This window comes from Megascapheus bottae, chromosome 2, assembly GCF_031878675.1.
Source record: "Megascapheus bottae isolate mThoBot1 chromosome 2, mThoBot2.hap1, whole genome shotgun sequence".
Lineage (NCBI taxonomy): Eukaryota > Metazoa > Chordata > Mammalia > Rodentia > Geomyidae > Megascapheus > Megascapheus bottae.
The window spans coordinates 73,259,474-73,280,990 of record NC_143510.1 but is presented as its reverse complement, the minus strand read 5'-3'; the positions used below and the strand labels follow the sequence as shown (position 1 = coordinate 73,280,990).

General features: G+C 39.0%; 1 protein-coding gene across 4 annotated transcripts in view; it reads left to right on the top strand.

Annotated features, from left to right (window-relative positions):
- Window positions 1-15,260: 15,260 nt before the first annotated feature.
- Kitlg (KIT ligand) overlaps window positions 15,261-21,517 on the top strand; it is a 92,643-nt gene continuing 86,386 nt past the window's right edge. For all 4 annotated transcript variants that reach the window (XM_090328360.1, XM_090328361.1, XM_090328358.1 and 1 more), the window contains exon 1: window positions 15,261-15,466. In XM_090328360.1, the coding sequence (XP_090184486.1) occupies window positions 15,452-15,466 (15 nt within the window). In that variant the 5' untranslated portion in view covers window positions 15,261-15,451. The remainder of the gene's footprint in view (window positions 15,467-21,517) is intronic.

The window sequence follows — 21,517 nt, the reverse complement described above, 5'->3', positions numbered from 1 at the left end:
TAGTTTATAAGCAGAACAGTCAAAGGTTCTTTAAGGGAACCACAGGTCTAATTTCTACTACCACTATGAGGCATCTTTCTACAAAATCTAGGGCGAGTAAGAATGTCTGTGGTTATTCACTGAATGCAAGGGCTGACTCATCCTGGCTCTTGAGGATGGTTTCTTAACATTTCAATGACTTTTGAGCCTCTTGATCTCACTTTTGTAGCTTGAAGTTAGAGATAGATGGAGAAATTACATCATGAAAACTAGTGTCTGCTACAAATCAGCCTTTCTCTTCTCTCATCCTGACACTCAACCTCCCAAGCTTCTGACCCAAGGAAGTCTATCGTTAAGCATCTACCAGCAAATCACTGACTGAGGCAATCTGAGGAACTTGTATGCTAAGTCTTTCTCCAATTTCTGTACATTTATCTTTCTATTCTTGACCTATTATCTGGAAGCTTCCCTTTTATACTTCCTTTTCCTGCAGCTGTCTATGTCTTAGCACAGCCATGCATGCTGCCAAAAGCTGTACGGGCAGGTGTGACACACATCTCTCTGATCTAGAGTATGATCTGGCCTCAGAGGATAAATACACCTGAGTCAACAGTTGAATTGTACAGTTATCCGTGGGATAACCGCCCTTCTCTAACTTTAATAAATACCTCATCTTCTCTGCCATCTCTAATACAGACAACATTCAATCTCCTTTATAAGTCTTTTTGTGTCAACGTGGTTTCAAGGGGGAATTTATTTGGAGTGTGTGTGAATATCGACTTGGGCTCACTAGTTTTTTGGCTCCCTTGTCAATGTTCATTGCAGCACTATTTACCATAGCAAAGATATGGAACCAACCCAGATGTCCCTCAGTTGATGAGTGGATCAACAAGATGTGGTATTTGTACACAATGGAATTCTATGCTGCTGTCAGAAAGAATGTCATTGCCCCATTTGTTAGGAAATGGAAAGACTTAGAAAAGATCATATTAAGTGAAGTAAGCCAGACTCAAAGGAACTTAGGCTCAATGGTTTCCCCCATTTGTCATAATCAGTAGAAACCTTGGGCTCTCCTAGCAGAGATTTGCAATAGAGCAAAACCTTGGTACAAAAGGCCATATAGTATGACGCTAAATGAAAGGATCTCTAGGATATAGAAACATACGCCATATAATGAATGATTGTTGTTCTTAAGGTACTATGTTATCTCTCATCTCTTTTGCTGTCCCTTGGTTTTCTCATATTGTTACAGTATCTCACTTTGTTACCTGATATATCGGATATATTTGTATTTGGTTATTTGAAATTGGATAGGGAATGGGGGAAAACAAGATGAGAGGTAAGGGTGGGGGGGAGGGAAATGGGGACCAAAATATGTGAAAGGGTATCAATGTATGGGAATTAATGCACCACCTATCTGGCAAATACCATGTAACCCTTCTATTAATTACAATAAAAAATATATGAAAAAACAAAGGGAAAAAAGAATTCTAAGTCTGATGGAAGTAAATAGCTACAAGTATTAGAACTGCCATTTAATAATTCCCTTATTAATTTTCAGGTTGCCTTTCTGGCATGTCTCAAAATTGCTATGTATAGCAGCAAGTTGAATTCTTATCTGCTGAATGAATTTTGAAGACATACTAAAAACAAGAAGTAAAATATTCTCTTTCTAAAATTTTACAGATGTAAGTAAATGGTATAAAAAATTAAAAAATGAAGTATTTGTAAATACAATTAAGAAAATTTCAAAAACCACCTAATATCCAGGTGAGAATAGCAAAGTTGACACAGAATAAATAGTTCACATACAACAGTAAGAATGAGAGAAGACTTAGAGAAGCTATCTAGTTTTTCATTTAATGATCTGTTCTGGTGATGGGTAATATCAATACACCTTTAAAAGATTTAATGCATGGCTTTATTTTTATATGGTCATAATTTCAGTGGCTTTTTATCAACTACAAAAACCCAAATGAAAACTAACGGATTCCTTCATGCTCATTTATTTTGTGCTTGTTTACTTTGTATAGCAGCTCAACTGGGCACCTGGGTGCCCAGATCAATAGATGAGAGATTAAGAGCGAATTTCATTCACATATCAAGATTTGTGGATGTACTAAAGTGAAAGATAGAATACATTCATAGTCTTCTGGTATTCCAAAGAAATAGTGATACTAGATGAACCAGGACTTCAGAATCAGGAATAAGGGTTCATTCCTGTATCCCCAGCTACACAGAAGATTGATATGAAAGGATTACATATCATAGACTGCTTGAACACAGAAGTTAGCAAGACCCTATCTCAAAAACAAGTCAGATGACAAATTAAGTAATATGAAATCCTTCCCTGTGAAACAAAACAAAAAATAAAACAGTCACACTTTTAGACAATAGAAAAAAGAGAAAGGAAACAGTGAAAGTAACAATAAAAACTGGACATTGAATAAATAAACTTGATGATAAAGATGCTAATGTAGCTAGCAGTGAAGTGGGAGAAAATGGAGAACATTATGTTAAATGGAATAAGCCGTATACAGAAACACAGATCCAAGCTTACCTCTCACACATTGAAGCTAAACAGTTCTGTGTATAAAACAGCGATTAATATAAGCTGGGAAAGAGAGAGGGTAGGAGCCAGCAAAAATACACAAAATTAAAGTTAAAAAAAAAGAGATTTGTTTCTTTTAATCCAAAAGGTTAAATGAAATAGTAACTCCAGTAGGCTAAATACAATAAGAAGTCTATTAGCTTTAGATCCATAGGTTTGCATGAAATTTCCACCCATATTTTTGGCCCTCATGTGTTCACGTAAGTCTTCTGTGATTAGAAGTTGTTCATACAGTACAGTCTAAATAGATTCAAAGCACTTCTTAAGACCTCACTGTCTGTCCTAGGAGAAGCAAAAGTGAGATTTAAGATCAGACAGGGTTTTTTTTTTTCTTAACAGGATCTCAGTTTGAAGTTTAAATACCACTTCATTTGCACTTAATCTCAGAAAGTGGAAGGCTTGTAGTAGTAGGTTCAGAACACATGAAGTTTGAATTAACAGCCACGCAGGACTCTTGGACTTATGATTTATCTATGCCTTGCTCAAGAGATGTTACTGTAACTGTATTTATTTATTTTTTAACTATATTTAATCATAAGCCCACAGGAGAGACCTCAGCAACATCTCCATCTCAATGTATCTTGATAATGCCTGTAAGTATCTGTATCATCCATTGATTTGTGTTGGTGTATCAATTGGGAGAACAGCTTAAGGCATGTATGAGCTGTGTGTCCCTGTATAATCATCATCAAAGTCACTATCAATTCATCTATAAACTGAGGTATTAAAATACTATCTCTTCATAAAGGTTTTGTGGAGGTGACTAAATAAGAAAACGTGCAAAACTCATAGCAAAATAGCTAACATGTAGATAGAGCTCAATAAATGTTAGCAAGTATCATCATTTATTACCATATGACTCAAACATTCCATTTGCCACTGACAGAGACCATAATTGTCTCAAGGACAGCATCATGCTTGATTGTATAAAGGCCTAATGAATACAGTGGGCCAAACTGAAATAGACTGAGCTAAAATGCATCAATATTATTGTAATCAATGCTTTATATTTGCTACTTTTTAAAAGATTTTTAAATGCTTTCAAGGAAATGTTTAAATATGAAACTAGGGGGAAAAACAAAATGATTGGGAGGGGTAGAGGAAGGGAAATGGGGACAAAACATGAGAATGGATATCAATGTGTGAGAAGTAATGCACCTACTATCTGGCAAATATAACTGTAACCCCTCTATCTATTACAATAAAAAAAGACAAATGTACTTTCCAAATCAAAAAAAAAAGAATCAAAATAGTTTCGACTTGGTTCTTCAAAGCTTCACAGGTTGTTTTAAAATCATTTTCTGGGGCCCGGGAGTTTGGCCTAGTGGTAGAGTGCTTGCCTAGCATGCATGAAGACCAAGGGTCAATTGCTTGGTACCACATAGTTAGAAAAAGCTGGAAGTGGTGCTGAGGCTCAAGTGGTAGAGCTCTAGGCTTGAGAAAAATCCAAGGACAGTGCTCAGGCTCTGAGCTTAAGCCCAGGACTGGCAAAAAAAATCATTTTCTGGTTAAAAAATAACAGACTACTATATTTGATTGGCTAGTAAAGATTAGATGATATTTTTAAAGATATTTAATTAGCATATATTATTATACAAGGGAGCTTTATTGTGATATTTCCGTAGACAAACACAATTCAAAATCACCTTTTCCTTCACTTTCCTATCCCTTTCTCCCTTCTTACAAGTTTTTTAAGAAATTTTATTGCTCTGTTTGTATACATGCATATAAAAGTATTTTGAAAATGTTCACCCTCATTCACTTTCTCTTTTGATTCACCCCACTCACTCATTCAGGCACCATATCCCAAATAAAGCCTGTTTTAATTTTTTATTATGCATATCTATACTTTTAATTATTTGGTGTATATTAATACTGAAGTGTGCTTTCATCATGGTATTTTTTCTCTCCCTCCCCCGCACAAGGCCCCTTGACTGTAATTTTTCTGTCAGTCTCATTAAGATATTTCACATGCTCATATATTCTAATTTACTTTCCTTTCCCCCATCTCCTCATTTCATACTCAAACTAGAGATTTTGAATACATTACTGTTTAATCCTTAAAATGCTACAATTGGAATGTCATTATTCACTCTATATGAACGAAAAAAATCATCAAAAGCACGACTCCTGTATGGTTTGTCCTTGTGTTCAGGGAAAAGTAGAGGGGACCAAGGAAGCATTGTGATTCCCATTTTAGAGATGCGTCTTCTCTGAGATGTCAAGGTTGAGTGGCCCAAAACCACACAGAAAGCTAGTGACTGATACAGGCAGGTCTTGATACTATTGTGAGAGCCCCACTTAACCTAGGACACTGCAGCACACAGAGGATAAAGAAGCTCCTTTGCCAGGTCAGTCATCTGCAAACTGGCATTCCTTTTTACTAGAGCCCCAGAATAAAGAAGATCTTTGCTAGAGAAGCAAACTGCACCTCCACCATTTAATAAGCCGTTGTGAAATCAATCATTTTATGTTTTATAACTTCCTTGTTCATTTTCTCTTCCCACCCTGGCTGGGAAGTCTTTTCTGTGTTCTATCTGATTCAGAAGTCAAACCTGTTCTATTTTTTTTTTTTTAGGATCTCTCCATATATCGCTGAGTTCAAGGATTATCTCCTTTAACAATGCCAAATCTTTGATGCATTAAATTTAGGAGGGTAGCTTAAGTATAAAGAGAAATGGACCGAAAAATAACTTTTTGTAGTGAAGTTCAAACAGAAAAACGTTGTAGGGCTGCAAATAACCAAGATTTTAGCCAGCTCTCTTTGTCTGCAGTATCCTAGGGGGTAGACTCTTCTTTAGTGAACCTGCTCCCTGGGAATTCTTCCTTCTTCAAATGCTTTCTATAGGTGTCCTGTCAGGGTTTTCAGATCTTATTTCTGCTCATTGCAAACTTTTTAGTTTCTCTTTTTCTGGATAGCACCTTTGGAAACCAGATGAAGGCAGCTTCTCACTTGGCACAGAGAGTTGATCAAGATAAACCGACAAACACAAAGGGTACAGAGATGATATTGTATAAACTATACTAAGGTCAGGGAACCAGAAACCCAATAACAGGGATTAAGAAAAAATATCAGCACAGATAATCTTCAGCTTCCAGTGTTTACCCCCCCCCCCAAAAAAAAACCTTGGTCCTAGCCTAACTAGATCCTTTGCTCTACATAAAAGAACTGTGCTCCACTTTTGGAGCCTTTATTGTCAGAAAATCTGTCCTTTATGGGCATTTTCCAAACCTAGAGTACTGCTTTGAAAGATGTCTAATTATCCTGCAGTCCTAGTAGTTACCCAGCATGCTCTAGGATTTGACATAACTTTTTTTTTAACCCTTAAGCCCAGATTTTAAAAAACCCACAGTGTAAATACTGCAGTATGAGAAATATTTTACTGGATTCTTAGCCTACAAATGTTTCTCCTGAATAACAAGGATTTTTAAAAGAATACTGTAAAACATCATCATGAGAACTGTGGGCTTTTTAGAATCACCCAAACACAGTCAAATTGACTTATCTATTTTGGTGACTTTGAGAGTGGGATTGTCCTTTAACTATGTTAAGACTTCATTTCCTCATCTGAAAAACAGGGTAAGTGTACCCACCTCACGTGGATTTGGTCATCCTAATTCCCTTTTTAAACAATAGCCACACTCCATAGAAATGGTTTACCCCAAACAACCACCACAAAACAATAGCAGAAGTGTTGTAAGTACTATTGTATATGACATAATTTAATATGAAATAGTCCATGCCATGCTTAATAAGTACTCTAAAAGTGATTATAAACTGTTCACAAATGGTTTCAGTATACACAACACTTAGGTTTTTCTATGCAGTAGACTCTGTGGCTATCAGATTGTATGGAAAAAAAACATTTCATAGGTCAAGATTTGCCACATAGAGATTTGAAAAAATATTCTGATTTCAAACAGTAACACATATTTGTAAAGTGCCTATTAAAATAGCTCTCACACATTTATTCATATTTAGTGGTACTGAGGTTTGAACTCAGGGCTCTGTCCCTGGTAGGCAGGTGCTCTATCACTTGAGTTGTAGCTCCAGTACTTGCCTGGGGTAACAAACACAATTACCATGCACAGCTTATATTTTGCTGTTGTTGAGATGATGTTTCACTGACTTATTGTCTTATCTGCCCTTGAACTATGATCCTCCTGATCTGTATCTCTTATGAATAGCTAAGATTATGTGTGTGAGCAACTGCACCTGGTAGTTCCACATACTTAAACTTTTAATATAAATTTAACTCACAATCATTTTGCCCAATCTTCTCCTTCAAAAAAAAATAGAAAAATAGGACTTTTCAATACCATATGCTGTTAAAAAAAAGCTAATCAAATCATGGGAAATTTTTTAACAATACATTAACATGTGAGTACAAATCAGACTACACAAAATATTCTTTAAAGTTTGATGACGTCCTAAATCTTTGTACAATTAAATGTGCCTCATTGCCTTACATGAGCTATTTGTTCAAGATAAATGCTTATTCCTGGGATCAATAACTGAAGGAGAAATCAGGCTATTTTAAAATTCCCACCATCATTTCTATAAAAACTTCAGATCTCCTTGAAATTTTATACCTGTCTCATGTTTATGCACCTAAAATAATTTTAGCTAACATATATTTTGAGAAATTTCATTTTACCAATGAGATCTCTTCTTATGTTAATGATGATGGTTCAGCAGCTATCATTTTTACTCCTAGTGTGATATTTATGAATAAGGGAAACATTCTTTTATCTGAGATATTTTCAACATTCTTGGATAAGATAGATATGTTCATAGAATTGCTTCTCACTATACTCCTGAAGATGAAATTTCAAGTCAGAAAGCTTGCTGGTTACTTCAGGGCTACAGTTCTTGTGCAGAACATTCACAAACCATGTGGGATATAGCCCCACTCAAACAGTCCATATACAATACCACACTGTGTATTTCATGGTGAATGAAGGACATGGTATCAAGAATGAATTCAATGTAAGCATTCATCCTTTATCATGACAAACAAGCTATAGGTGTTTGAAATTGAGAATTATGCCTGTATTTATCTGTTCATATCTGTAGTCTCAGCTTGCCTGTAGGTCTCAGGGTGAGAAATCTGGTATCTTAACCGAGTGTGGCAACCTAGGATGTAATTAGGATCGTGAAAATTAATGTGGGAGGGTGCAGGTGGCTGGTGACAGCATTGTCTAGGGCTTCATAGACAGTCCAAATTTGACTTTTGTCCTCCCCACAGCCATCTCTTCCCTCAAGGCTTCTGGTTCAAAACTGGTCAAGATCCCCATAACCTCTAGAGATGGGGTCAGTGCAAATAGTGAGCGCCTAGCTGGGAGAAAGTACAGACAATGAGGTACATTGTTAACAAATGTCTTTTATCCAAACTTGATAAGTGGTCTGATGACGTTGGAAGGAGACATGAAAAAAATCCGCTACTTGTCTGCATATCTACTTTAAAAAAAAAAGAAGAAGAAAAGTAACTACAATGACTACCATTTCAGACATATCTGTCTTTTAGCTGCCTTAATATCAGATCCATTTTTTTCTCCCTCACTATCACCAACTCCCGAAGAGGAAGGAGGTTGCAAATAGGTGATAGCTTCTCTGTAATTCCACATTTGCAAGTTAGTGAGGAAGTGATCACTTAGGGGAGTTACTTTACATCATGTTCTCTCTACCCCTAGGCTCTTTACTAGCTTTGTCTTCTCAAGTGTCACACAGAACATATTCGTCAATTAGCCAATAATCCATACTCTAGAAATGTCTCATTTGAATGGGTCACTAGAGGTCACACATAAAAAAAAGAACTTTGCTGCAGTTGAAGGCACAAATCTCTTTTAAAACCAAATGACTGAAAAAGAATATCACTGTCAAAAACACTGTCCTAAATTAATCTCATACACATACAATCTAGGAGATATATGTGAGTGCTGATTTAAAATTATTCAACACTGTCCAATAACATGATAGGGATCTATATAGCTAGAGATGTGTGTACAATGTGTAAAGGTCTGGTATTACAAGACTTGAGTATGTAGAACACATGTATCTAAATTTCTTTTATAGTCAGAGAATACAAAATATAGAAAAGTACATACCCGTCATATCATTTCATGGAGAAAAAGAAATACATTTCAAGTTTTTCTTTTGTAGAATTGTTCTCCTAATAATCACCATCTCATTAAAAATATAACACTCACTAAATCATTACAAGCATGGAGGTAAATATTGGTAACTCAAGCATTCAAAAAGGTAAGGCAGGAGAATTTTTTGAAGTTAGCTTTGACTAAAAAGTGAGAGATCCTGACACCTTCATAAATAAATAGATAAACAAACAAATAGTGATTGCAGTAGAAGTTGCCTGAAGAAAGATATCCTGGGCAATACAGAGAGACTGACTCTCCTCAAAAAAATAAAAATAAAAATAAATAAATAAATAAAATAATGTTTGCTTCGTTTTTTTCAAGGTTAGAATACTTACTCTTTGACCTAGATTCCTTGGAAATCCTGCTTTTGGATGAACTGGAACATGTTACATGAGTCAGGTTGGAGATATAGATTCTACCTTTTACTGTGTCATACATTAGCTCATCCAGGGTCTCAGTTTCTTTAGCTTCAAATTAGCTGCATAACTAAATTGTTTTACCAAAATTCAGCTTCAGCTTAATAAAGATAAACAGTATGACTTTTATTAAAATTAAATAAAAATAAAAAACATTTATCTTAAACTCTTTGCTGTAAATGATGATACCAATCCAGCAGTAAAAACCACTAGACACCAAGTTAGAAATGAACTATTTATGTTGGCAGGGGGGACTGGGAGAGAATGAGGGAGGGGGTGATACTATTCAAAAGGAAATGCACTCTTTACCTGGCTTATGTAACTGTAACCCCTCTCTACATAAAAGTTTTAAAAATTAAGAAAAATATGATACAAAAATCAGTTAGCTCAGATCAAGTTCTACATGCACTTCCTCTCTCTAAAGTAGTCCCATGAAATGCTCATGACCCATTTTATTCTTTTAATTAGAACTTTGTTAGCAGCATCTTTTTTTCCTTCACTGAATGGGGGCTCATGTATTACAAATTAATTTCCCCATTAACAATAAACCTAATTGAAGCAGTGAGGAATGAGCAACTATTCTCCTCCAAAGAGGAAGTGATATTTGAACTAGGCTTTCAGTAATGAAAAGGAGATTTCAGGCAGAAAGCATAGGGAAAGCTACTCCATGCTAAAAGAACAATGTGAGCACAGGAACAAAGATTTCAAAGAGGAAACAGGGAGACGTCCAATATAGCTAGTTGGACGGAGGTGGATTGTACAATGGTTGAGCTTCAGGAGCTATAAATATTGTAGCCAAATTATGAAGAACCTTAGAATTTATTCTCTTTGTTAAGATACTTCACCTCAAGAACAATGGCAAGTCACCGAAGAGATTTTAGCAGGGAAAGCAGTTACATAATCAAGGAGTGGTTTTTATTCTTCTCTTTTTCCCCTTCCTAGTCATCTAAAATCAGGAAGAGATGATTTCCCTTTGGTCTATTTTTGTTAGACAAAACTAGTCTCAGCTTGGGTAGCATTAAAAAACAAAACAAAACTAAACTAAAGAGAATGAAAACAATGTGTGTGTGTGTGTGTGTCTGTGTGTGTGTGTCTGTGTGAAAGAATAAGTACAAAGTTGGAATGAACATGACATTTCTTGTACACACACACAAAAAAGACTTACAAATTTTGTTCACTAAATTGAACTTGTCTTCAACTTTTCTTCTGACAGCAATGCCTTTAGAAGCTAACTAAGAAAATTCTCTATTATAGATTAATTCCCTCCACCCTCCATTGGCCTCTAGCAGTTCTATAGGTATTGGGCATTTCATTGCCTCATGTCAACACTGTACTCCAGACAATTTCACCTCCTCCCTCACACTCCATGTACCATTCCCTCTAAGAAACAGTGTCCCCAACGAGTTTTCTTCATCCAGATTCCAAACTGTGAATACTCTCCAATAGATGAACCTTTAAGAAAACACCAAAAGTCAACTAGCATAGAGAATAAGACTAGATACTCATAGGAACACCTTGTATCCAGCATGTCACGTGTAGAATTCTCTAAACATCAGGACGGAAGCCTTTTACTTTTGAGGAGTATCCTGGTGCTTCCTGTACATCTGGAACATAGTCTAGCCTCATGCTAACTTTTAGGTTCTGTTTGGTTTATTTTGATACAGGATCTCACTACATAGCTCAGGCTTGGCCTGGAATTTGCAATTCTACTGTCTCATTTCCCAAAAGCAGGGATTTATGGGCATGCATTATCATATTAACTTTTAAGTAGCGCTTACAGGCTCTCTTTTGCTCAAGGACTGAATACTGACTTTTGGCTGCTCTCAGAAGTCAGACTGAAAGATCTGTGCTTTTGGGAAGATGTGGCTCAAATGGAATTGTGCCTGCCTAACAAGCTTAAGGGCCTGAGTTCAAAGCCCAGTACTGCCGTCCAAACAAAAAAAGGCTGCTCTTTCTAACCCATTTCTGTCCCAAAGCTTACCTTTAGTGATTGATTTGTGCTCACAGTTTTTATAATCCCATTGATTTCTTCTTTATATACTCAACTTTAAGTAGCATGATTACACACCAAAACTACTACGAAGGAGTGTGAGTTGTGAGTGTGGTGTTTGTGTATGTCCCCTGGAATTCATGGCTGAATATTTGGTCCTCAAAGCAGAAATGTTGGGACCCCTTTAGACGTTGGGGAGATGATTGGGTGCTGCCAGCTCATGAATAACTTATTCCTCTTAAAGATAAGGCATTATCATGGACGTAGCTCTGTTATATAAGCTCCTGGGGCTCCTTGTGGTTTGGGCAGAAAGTGCAGCATGAAGTTCTAAACCTATTCCAAGAAGATGCCAGAGTCTACTTCCCAGGCTCTAGGATAATGTGTTAAATAAACCTATAGTTTTTTTTTTTTTTATCAACTACCCAGTCTCAAAAACTTTGTTATAGCAACAGAAAATGAACTAAAAGCTATAGGCAAGAAAGTAAGTGATAAAGTTATTGTAGCTAGAGACACAGATTGATAATGGATTGAGAGGAAGAAGTAAAAGAGGACTAAAAGAAAAAAGACAAGGAAGAAGAGTGTGCTATGTAAGATGAATACAACATAGGAATGTCAAGAAGTTAAAGTGAATTTTAGATAGATTCACTACCTGTTTTCTTTACTTCTAGCCCAACTTCTTAGGCTCTTCCCACTGATTTACTTCTGTTGTTGCTATTGTTGTTGTTTGTGGGTCATGGGCCTTGAAGTGGGCACTGTCCCTGAGCTCTTCAGCTCAAGGCTACCACTTTACCCCTGGGCCTGCGTGTTGTCTTTGAGCTCTTCAGCTCAAAGCTACCACCCTACCCTTAAGCCAAGCCCCACTTCTCATTTTTTAGAGGTTAATTGGAGATAAGAGTCTCAGGTCCTTTTGTGCTCCGGCTGGCTTTGAACCTTGATCCTCAGATCTCAACTTCCTGAGTAGCTAGGATTACAGTCATGAGCCACAGTGCTGGGCTCGATTTACTTCTTAAAACTAGTATAGTCTACATTCCCAGACTTCAGCAACGTTCATAACTAACACTACCTATTGTTTACTTACTGTTAGGTATTACATAGAATATATATTGACAATAAATGTTTTGTTGTTGTTGGAAGGACAGAAAAGTTCATTTTGCTACATACGAATAAATTCTGAAGATTTGTTACAAGGTATAGTGATTACTGTTAATGATAATGTATGCATGAAAATCACTAAGAAAATGAATTTTTAGTGTTCTCATCTTCCTTCCAAATAACAAATGTTTGAGGCTACATATGTTAGTTAATAATTTCACCGGGTATTTACACATCAAAGGATCATGTTCTACATGGCACATGTATACAATTCTTATGTTTGAAATATATTTCAATAAAGCTGAAGGAAATTAGACACTCCACTCCAAATACCTGACCCTTACTAAACACACTTAATTTTAAACACAGTTAATTTTTTACACTAATCCTTCCTATGGGTAATTCTTCACAGAGGTAATTAGTAGACAACAAATAATACTCCTTAGCATTTTCAAACTAGACTTTTTTTTTAAAGCATATCCTCACTTGACAAATGATCACGTTCATCTGTATACCACCTAAAATCATTTCTTTATATTATGGATATCTCATTGCCAGAATTTTAAGTCAAGATCTTACAGCCTGGAGTAGAATTAGAAACAGAACTTACTGTCCTCAAAATTCATTCGTTGATCATTAGACCAAATAACTAAACTTTAAGAGTATTGGTCCTGAAACTCTCTGGAAGAGTCTGGCAAAGCAACATGATAGTCAAAGGTGTCTGTCTGTGAGGAAGAGGATTATCAAAGACGAGTCTATGATTTAGTTTAATGATTTTCTAAGAGGTCACATTGGCTACTGTTTTCAATCTTTATTCCACTCCTGTTCAAAATGGGGCTACAAGATCTTTTCTTCGTTGAAAAGAAAAGCAACTAGTTAATGTTTTCAACTTTCTTTCTCAAATATTTAACTTTTTGAAGGTGGCAGGAACCCCCATGGATAGAAAGTAACATATTTGCATAGTGGTGTATTGAGCCCATAATTCTTCTATTCTTTGAGAATTTGTTTGCTGTCCAGTGAAGTAAACAGAAAAATAGTACCCTACCCTCCAAGGTATCCTTGTCTTAATCTGTGGATGTGTTGTTACAGGGCAATGCCATGGAAAGGAAGAATGAAGACTTTATATGGAGTTAATGTTGCTCAACAATTAACCCTCAATTGGGTAGATGGTCCCGGGTTATCAATCAGGTCCCATGCAACTACCAAAATCCTTAGGAGTGCAATAGGGAGGAAAAAGAGGTAGTGGTGTGACCGAAGAGCTTTAAGTAACATCACTGCCTTTGACCACAAGACCATGCTGACAGCCTCTAGAAGCTGGGAAAGTCAAGGAAATTAATGCTCCCTGAGCTTCAAAAAGGAATGCAGTCCTGCCAACAGCTGATGTTAGCCCAGTGAGAACCATTTTGGACTTTTGACCTGCAGCTCTCTAACATACATTTGTCTTGTTTGACACCATTTAATATGTGCTAAGTTTTTATAGCAGCAATAGGAAACAATCATAATATGCCTCAACATTTACCTACATTTTGCTTAGCATACATATTTTAAACAAAGACAACTGAACTAATTAAGGGCAATTTGTAATCTTACTCTTAAGAAAAATAACTAATTCTTAAATTTGTATATCATGCTTGCTGACATGAGATTAAGATTTAGTTCACATTTTTGTTGATAAAAATAATGCAATGCATTGTAACATTCTATTACAAAAATAAATATTGAAGCATTTTGGAAAATCAGTAATGCCTTAATTTGAAGTTTTTAAGGGCAATACAAGCAAAGTTTCTGATATAAATCAGAGCTCTGCCATCTATGGAGTTGGAGTTGTTTGTAACTACTCAAAGACTTGTGTTTTATACCTTAAAATGAGACACATACATACATGCATACATACGTATATGTAGTGTATGCATACACATCAATGTGTACACTCTACTACATGCAGTACATACTATAATGCACACATTTGGTACACATATGGATATACAGTATAGATCGCACATATCTTTATATGTATGCAAAATGTATGTATGTATATATATGCACACATATACAACCTCCATATAATAGATCCTAGAAAAAGATTGATCCGTGGAAAAGGATTTAATGAGATAATTCATGTAAAGCTCTTTGTACTGGGGTGTGTCCAGAATAAACTAAGAGCTTTATATATTGGTGCTAGCTGCTATTAATACTTAAGCACTTTTAGAATTTTAAAGCTGCCCTCACAAAAGTAGTACTTCCAAAACCCTTGCTGTGTTGACAACCTGCACGTTTAATGACTGATTGGGCTTTATTTTCTTTCCATGTTAGTTTGTAAAGCCGCCATGGCAAAAACAAACAAACCAAAAAGCACTCTTCACAATACTTTTAAACCTGTAAGAATTCCTTGACTGGTATAAAGATTGCTCTTTTCCCTGAAACAACTGTTTAAAGAGAATAGCCTAGCTATGTAAATCCTAATAAACTCCCCCGCCCCACACTCCGCGTCCCTTTTCTCTCTTTCTCTAAAACAGGGTAAGGTGAAATCTCTGCTCCGAACACACCGAACTCCTCTCCGGCACCACCTGGGCGTTAAATACCAGCCCCGGCTTCTCCCGTCCCCGGGCGGGGCTAAGCGAGCCCCGGTGGAGCGCGGAGCGCCTAGGCCGACCTGGGACTCGCCGCGCCCTGCCCGCGGCGGGACCAGCGACCGGCAGGTTGCTAAGCTTCGCCCGAGGCGCCTCGGGTACCCAGCGTGCTGGCCCTCCGGCCCGGGTGCGGGCCCAGGTCCCCCTCTGGTGAGAAAAGTGGAGGTAGGGGGGTGGTGGTGCACCCCGGGTCTGAATCGTTCCAACTTCTGGGGGTTTATTCACCGCAAGTCTGCTCGCCTACTCAGCGTCTCCCGCCTCGCCCCGTCCGCCCGGCGGCTCCCCGGGGGCTCCGGAAGGGAAGGAGGCGTGTCCGGAGCGCGCGGGAGGGCGCGGTATAAAAGCGCTGGTGGCACGGCAGCCCGGGGCTTCCACTGGCTGTCTGACGCCGGGATCGGGGGACGCCGCCGCCGCGGAAAGCTCGGGGGGCCGTGGGACAGGGCGCTGCGCTCGGGAGCTACCCAATGCTTGGACTATCCGCCGCCGCCGCCGTTCGTGCAATATGCTGCAGCTCCAGAACAGCTAAACGGAGTCGCCACACCGCTGCCGGGGCTGGATCGCGGCGCTGCCTTTCCTTATGAAGAAGACACAAGTGAGTAGAGGGCACGCCCGGGACGGAACTCCGAGTCTTTCCAACGTGGGGGCGAAAATGTGCGCCCCGAGTTCCAGAGAAACCGGCAGCCGGGGAGATGCGGGGGGGGGGGGTGGCTGCGCCCGCGCGGTGAGCCAGCCACCGAGGGCGCGGGGGAGGCCAGCGTGGTGGGGAGTCCACGCCGCCCGGCCGGGTGAGCTGGGGAGCAGAGGAGGGGGAGTGGAGGGCAGGGAGCCGGTGACAAGTTCGGTCAGCGCTGCCCTTCCCGTGGGGAGCTGTCAGTTTGGAAAACGCCTTTCCTCTCCGATCCCAGGGTGGGCTTGTTTTTATTTTTGGCCAGGGAGCTCCTGAGTTATCGTGGTGTTGGCGGGGTGGGGAGCAGGGAGACATCTTTCTCGTGGGTTCCAGGCGGTTATGAAACGCACACCACCCCTGCTCGCTCGGGCAGTTCGATTGATTCGCGCGGTCCCCAGGTAGGGGGTTGCAGGAGCCCAGCCAACCCCGAGCTCCTATGGGCTGCGCTCAACGTGGAGGAAAACTCCCGGACCAGGGAAACTTGGCTTCCCTGCGGCACGTGCCCAGTGGGCAGCTCTGGGTGGACCCCCTCTCTCCTGCAGAGCTCCAGATGGAGTAATGTCTCCACTGCGCCTTCAGCTACCAGATCCAAAAGAGACAGAAAAAAAGTTCTTTTTTTCTTTCTTTCTTTTTTAAATAGGTGCACCTGGAGTGATAGTTATTGTGATAATGCCCGGTGTCACAAAATCGTGCCTCATTTGTAAAGCACCTCAGGGTAGGCATACCCCAAGGGGTACAGTTAGCTTCTTTCCTTCCTGGAAACAAGCAGCCGGCTTCCTCATTTAAGAAGGGCCGCCCAGGTACCCCCACAGGCACAGTTCTTTTCACCACTGGCGGCCTTGGCTGTGTGTCCTCACGTCTTTCCCCTTTTAGAATTGGGATCGTGCTGTGTGATCTCCCCCGGGGTTTGGGAAGGGCTGCCCCTCACCGCCCACAGATTCCACAGGAGATGGCAATTGCTGGTGGAAGAGGAGCGGGGAGGGAGGAACACCGAAGGGTTTGTACAAATAAATGATCGGTGGTTTAGAACGAAGGAATCCTCGTGTCTTGAAAAAAAGAGGAAAAAAAAGGTTTGCGGAGTGACTCCAGTGGCATTGTATTAGACAGAAGTGATTAAGCGTGGAGATATGCACGTTAAGAAGGGACTTCGAGAAATGAAAGCCTTTCCACCCAGTGGGGAAGAGATAGGGCCTTGATTAGAGACCTTCGTTCTGTAAGCTCCTGAGTTCCACTCTTTGGAAGCAGGTTAGTTTCTAGGTGAGGCACTGAAAGATGGTCTCGACACCTGGATTTACCACCGTTGCCACACAAATAGGAAAGATTCTTGCAACCAAGAAAAGTTGCCCTGTGATGGCTTGATGTGTACCTGCTTTCTGCTTTGTAGAAAGATAAACAAGGGTGAGGGGCTTAGTCCTTTTATATAGTAGCATCTGATGGAATGAGTGGTGGTGGTGGTGAGATCTGGGCTGGGAAGCCTTTGGTTCAGGAAGAGAGCCCTATACCTTGTTTAAACAAGAGAACTGGAGGCAGATGAGGTTAAAGGTCCAAGGCTCCGAAGCAGGGAAACGACTTATCAAGTCACTCCAGAGTCCATTGGATGGATGGTCCTGACACTCTTTGTGCCAAATAAATGAGAGCTTCTGGAATCGACTTTCTCTCTTGGATTAAATGGCCATGTAAATAGGATTACACGGAATAATTCCATTGAAAACGAGAAAGAGATCAGTCTAGCCTGAAACACAGTGGCTGTGGCATTAGTGACTCAGTGCTGCCGACCAGAGACATTTGAAGCTGGTGAAGTATTTTAGAAATGTGACCTGGACAGACCAAGTTAAAGTGCAAGCCCTTTGAAACAGCTTGCTGATGTTAAAGGGGCTTACAGGCGAAAAAGGGCAGGCTCTTGTTGAATGAAGGCATTCATTGCTCAGGATCTAATGACCTTCAAGGTTTCCTTTAAGGATACTTCCAGCAACTCCACATTCCTGTCACTGCAAAAGGAGGACCCTGGAAATAGCACCAAATCAATCAATTAATCCATGGTAAGGAACGAAGGGATTCGACTCTCTTTCAAAACCAAAAGTTGCGAAGGCATTTTTCTGTGCAACTCTGGATGGAACAGAGAGCAGTATCATGTCGTCTATGCGAGAGAAGGATACCTACTGGTATTCAATAGTTTAAATAGTCCCCTATAAAAATGCCACTAATGCCAGACAACCATTATAAGCCAACTGGCCCAATACTCTCATTACATATGTAAGCTGAAAATGTAATAATAATATTTTAAAGAACTTTAATTTGGTTATCCAGCTCTCCAAAAATTATGGGACCACTGGCATTCTGGCCTTCCCATCAAGCTAAATAAGTGTGAAAATTCTATCAACACCTCCTGGGATTTGGTGAATAATTGCTTCATTTACTAAGCCCATGCAATAGACTTCAGAATTTGGAAAACAATTACCAGGCAATAATCATGGGGAGATTTTGTGACTGCATATTTTGTCATCAGTCTGCAGAAATGAAAGTATTTTACATCTTTTTTTAACAAAGATTTATCTTTGCTTATTGTGTGATTTTACTATTTCTAAAGAACTGTGGCTTTGGCTTAGAAAAAGTATCTCACTGTGCGGCCATTTCTTGGAAAAAATACATAATACTTTGATATAGTAAATAACAGTTGGTACACCATATTTTGACATCAGTCAATATTTGATTCAAAGTACAGTCAGCTTCATATATTCAAGGTCACAGTTATCAATATGTTAGTTTCTATATAGGTTTCATGATCCTTATCAGTTTCTAAAATATTAGGAAGGATTCATTTTATGAATGTAGAAAAAGCCATTTTTGTCTACACTGATGCTGTCAAGGAAAAGCAAAATATTCCAACGAAAAATCCTTTTCTTTTTTCCATCTAGGAAATTGGTTACATGGGCAATGATACATGTGCTTTATAGAAAAATTAACATATTTATGAAAAGAGCATTTTAAAGTCTTGTTCTTGAGATCACTCACTTTGAAATGTGTGCCTTGAATCATCTTAATTTATGTAGCTTTTAATTGATAGATTTTGCCAAGACTTTAAAATTCAAGTGCTAAGTCGATTACATTTAACATAAAACAAGGAAAATAACCATATGGAAATCTGAAAGTCTGGGCCAAACCAATTAAAATTGCTAAATTTTATTTATGTATTACAACTGATTGGTAGACAGCATGTTGTGGGTCACATTTGTTCTTTAATGGCAGGTAGGTGACTGAAGTCTTATTACTACTTTAAATGACATGAAAGACAACCTCTGCTCAAATGCCTTATGTTTCACTCTTGGTGATTTCTTCCAAAAATGCAAGAACACTTAAGAGTAAGGCTCCTAGAAACCTTCTAGGCTTCAACCTCTGAATACTTTGTTCCAATTCCAGTTTTACAACTTGTGAGACAAAAGACCTTAGGCAAATGCTTCCACTTCTTGTGATTTCCATTTTGTAATCTGTATGATGTTTATAAAATAGTTGTAAAGATTTGTCTCAGATAGTAGTAGTGAGAAGGACTAAAGGATATTTTATGACTCTCTGGCCCAGCACAAGGTCTTCCTTTCGGTAGAAGTCTGAGTTTATTTTCTTCTGAGAAAATAATTCTCTACTCATTCACTTTTGTAAGGCAGAGAAAAGCTGAGCTATTTCAAGTAAGGATGTTCCATGAGTGAAGTGAGAGCCCAGGTAATTTTGCAGTCTGAATCCATCCATTCCCATTGTAGGCTGCTACCTCATTATTAATTGTCAGCAGTACATGAGGAACTAGAAATGCACAGAAAGAAAAGGTAGGTATTGTAGGTACAAGTGATGGGAAGTTAACCTTGAAAAGAAACTGAACAAGACAATTGGAATAGGAAATAAAAACAGAAAATGGACATGTTGTCCCTGCCTTAGCTTCCTATTTCTACACTTGTTTTTTAAGTTCTTTGTTTTCTAAGTTCTTCACACTTGCTTTTCAGAGTGAGGCCATGCATTCATTTCTGCAGGGTGTCTCATCTCTACCAAGCAACATGCAGTGACATTTTATTTTTTTCCATTATCCAAGTTTAAGGCTATTTTTTTCCTCCTCTTCTCAATTACCTTAATGTTCCCTTTTGTAACACAGAGTAAGGTCTTTGGATATAAATCTCTGAGCAGTGATCTTTTATCTTTTCTAGCACATGAATTGTGAGCAGCTGCAGGAATTCTGGTTTTGGTCTGAGTCACCTGTGTAGTCAGAACAATTTATAAAACAAATTGAGAGAACACCAAGATACTTTTATAATATATTCTACTTTCAGGGTTGCTTTGTATGGACTTTGTTTCATGGAAACCATTGACAAGAGACTTCTGATTTATAGATATAGCAAGGTGTGTGTGTGCCTTTTCTCTTAATTTGGAGCATACTAAATACTGTTTACAGGGGCTCTGAGTTTGTAAGGATTGTCATTATCCTGTCCCTTCTGTTTCTATTTGTCCAAAAAAGAACGTGGATTTTCTTATAATTAGACCTCTTGCTTCTTCTTTTTTTTTTTCTCCTAATCACAATGTGGGTCATCTAAAGGAACGCTATTCTTGAGGCAGCTCTCTTTATGCCCTTTGGTTACATCTTACTGCTTTTCTAGGCTGCCACACTGACTTGGGTATTCAGAGACTTGAGTTCTTTCATTAACCTGGATACTGACTTGTGTGACTTTGGGAAATTATTTGGACCTCCTTGAATCTATTGCTCAGTTAAGAAATGAGAAAAGTAGGACTAGGTGATTTCGAAGTGCCTGTCAGTTCAACATTCTCTTTCTTTTCACTCTCTCTTTCTCAAAAGCTAAGGGCAGATGAATAAACATTAAACCTTTCTTTAGTTTTTTGTTTTGTTTTTTTTTTTTTGAGAGAAAGAGGAGGTCATATCTTGGAACCCAGGATTATTTCTTATGTGCTTCTGCTTCAGCCTCCCCAGGGCTAGATTTAGAGATGTGAACCCCCATACTTGCCCTAAGCTTCCTTTAGTTTTGAGATCTATGCGGCCATTGTTTTAGTATGATTGCATAGTTTTCCAATTGTTTTATGATTCTAAACACCCAATGTGGAGAAATTGAGGTGATTTAAATTTAAACTGTTCCACTTTCAACCATTTTACCTGTTGCTTGATATTTTTCTGGTATGTACAGCTGGGTGCTGGGGTAGCTCATGCCTGTAATCCTAGTTGCTCAGAGGGCTGAGATCTGGAGGTTGTGGTTTGAAGCCAACCCAGACAGGAAAGCCCTTGAGATTCTTATTTCCAGTTAACCACCAGAAAATTGGAAATGGTGCTGTGGCTAAGTGCTAGCCTTGAGTGAAAGAGCTCGGCACCCAAGCCCTACAACCATGACACTCTCTGTCTCTGTCTCTGTCTCTGTCTCTCTGTCTCTGTCTCTCTGTCTCTCTCTCTCTCTTTCTCTCCCTCTCTCTCTCTTTCTCTCTCTCTTTCTCTCTCTCTGTCTCTCTGTCTCTCTGTCTCTCTCTCTGTCTCTCTCTCTCTCTCTCTCTCTCTCTCTCTCTCTCTCTCTCTCTCACACACACACACACACACACACACACACACACACACTTACTTGGGAAGAAGCCCTTTACTTTTACTCATCTAATCTAAGTTATATGAGTAAGGATAAGTCCTAAAACAAAGGAGATGGCCTCAGGAGATAAATTTTCACAGGGTAATGCTTCCTCATCTTTTCTGCTCCTGTCTTCTCCAATACTTTTGTTCATGGGATTGCCATGAAGAGAGAAAAATGGGAAATCGGAAGTTGTGGTAGAAAGCATCAGTAAAAACCCGATGAAACAGCCCTGGGGTTGGTGGTATATTCTGATAGGTGCTTGATAGGCCTTGAGCTGGTCATTGAGTCTTAGTCATTGAGTTACACTCAAGTCCTAGACCTGAGAAGATAGTGAAGATGAGAGGCTGGAGTTGGGGGTCAGCATTTGGAAAGAGGA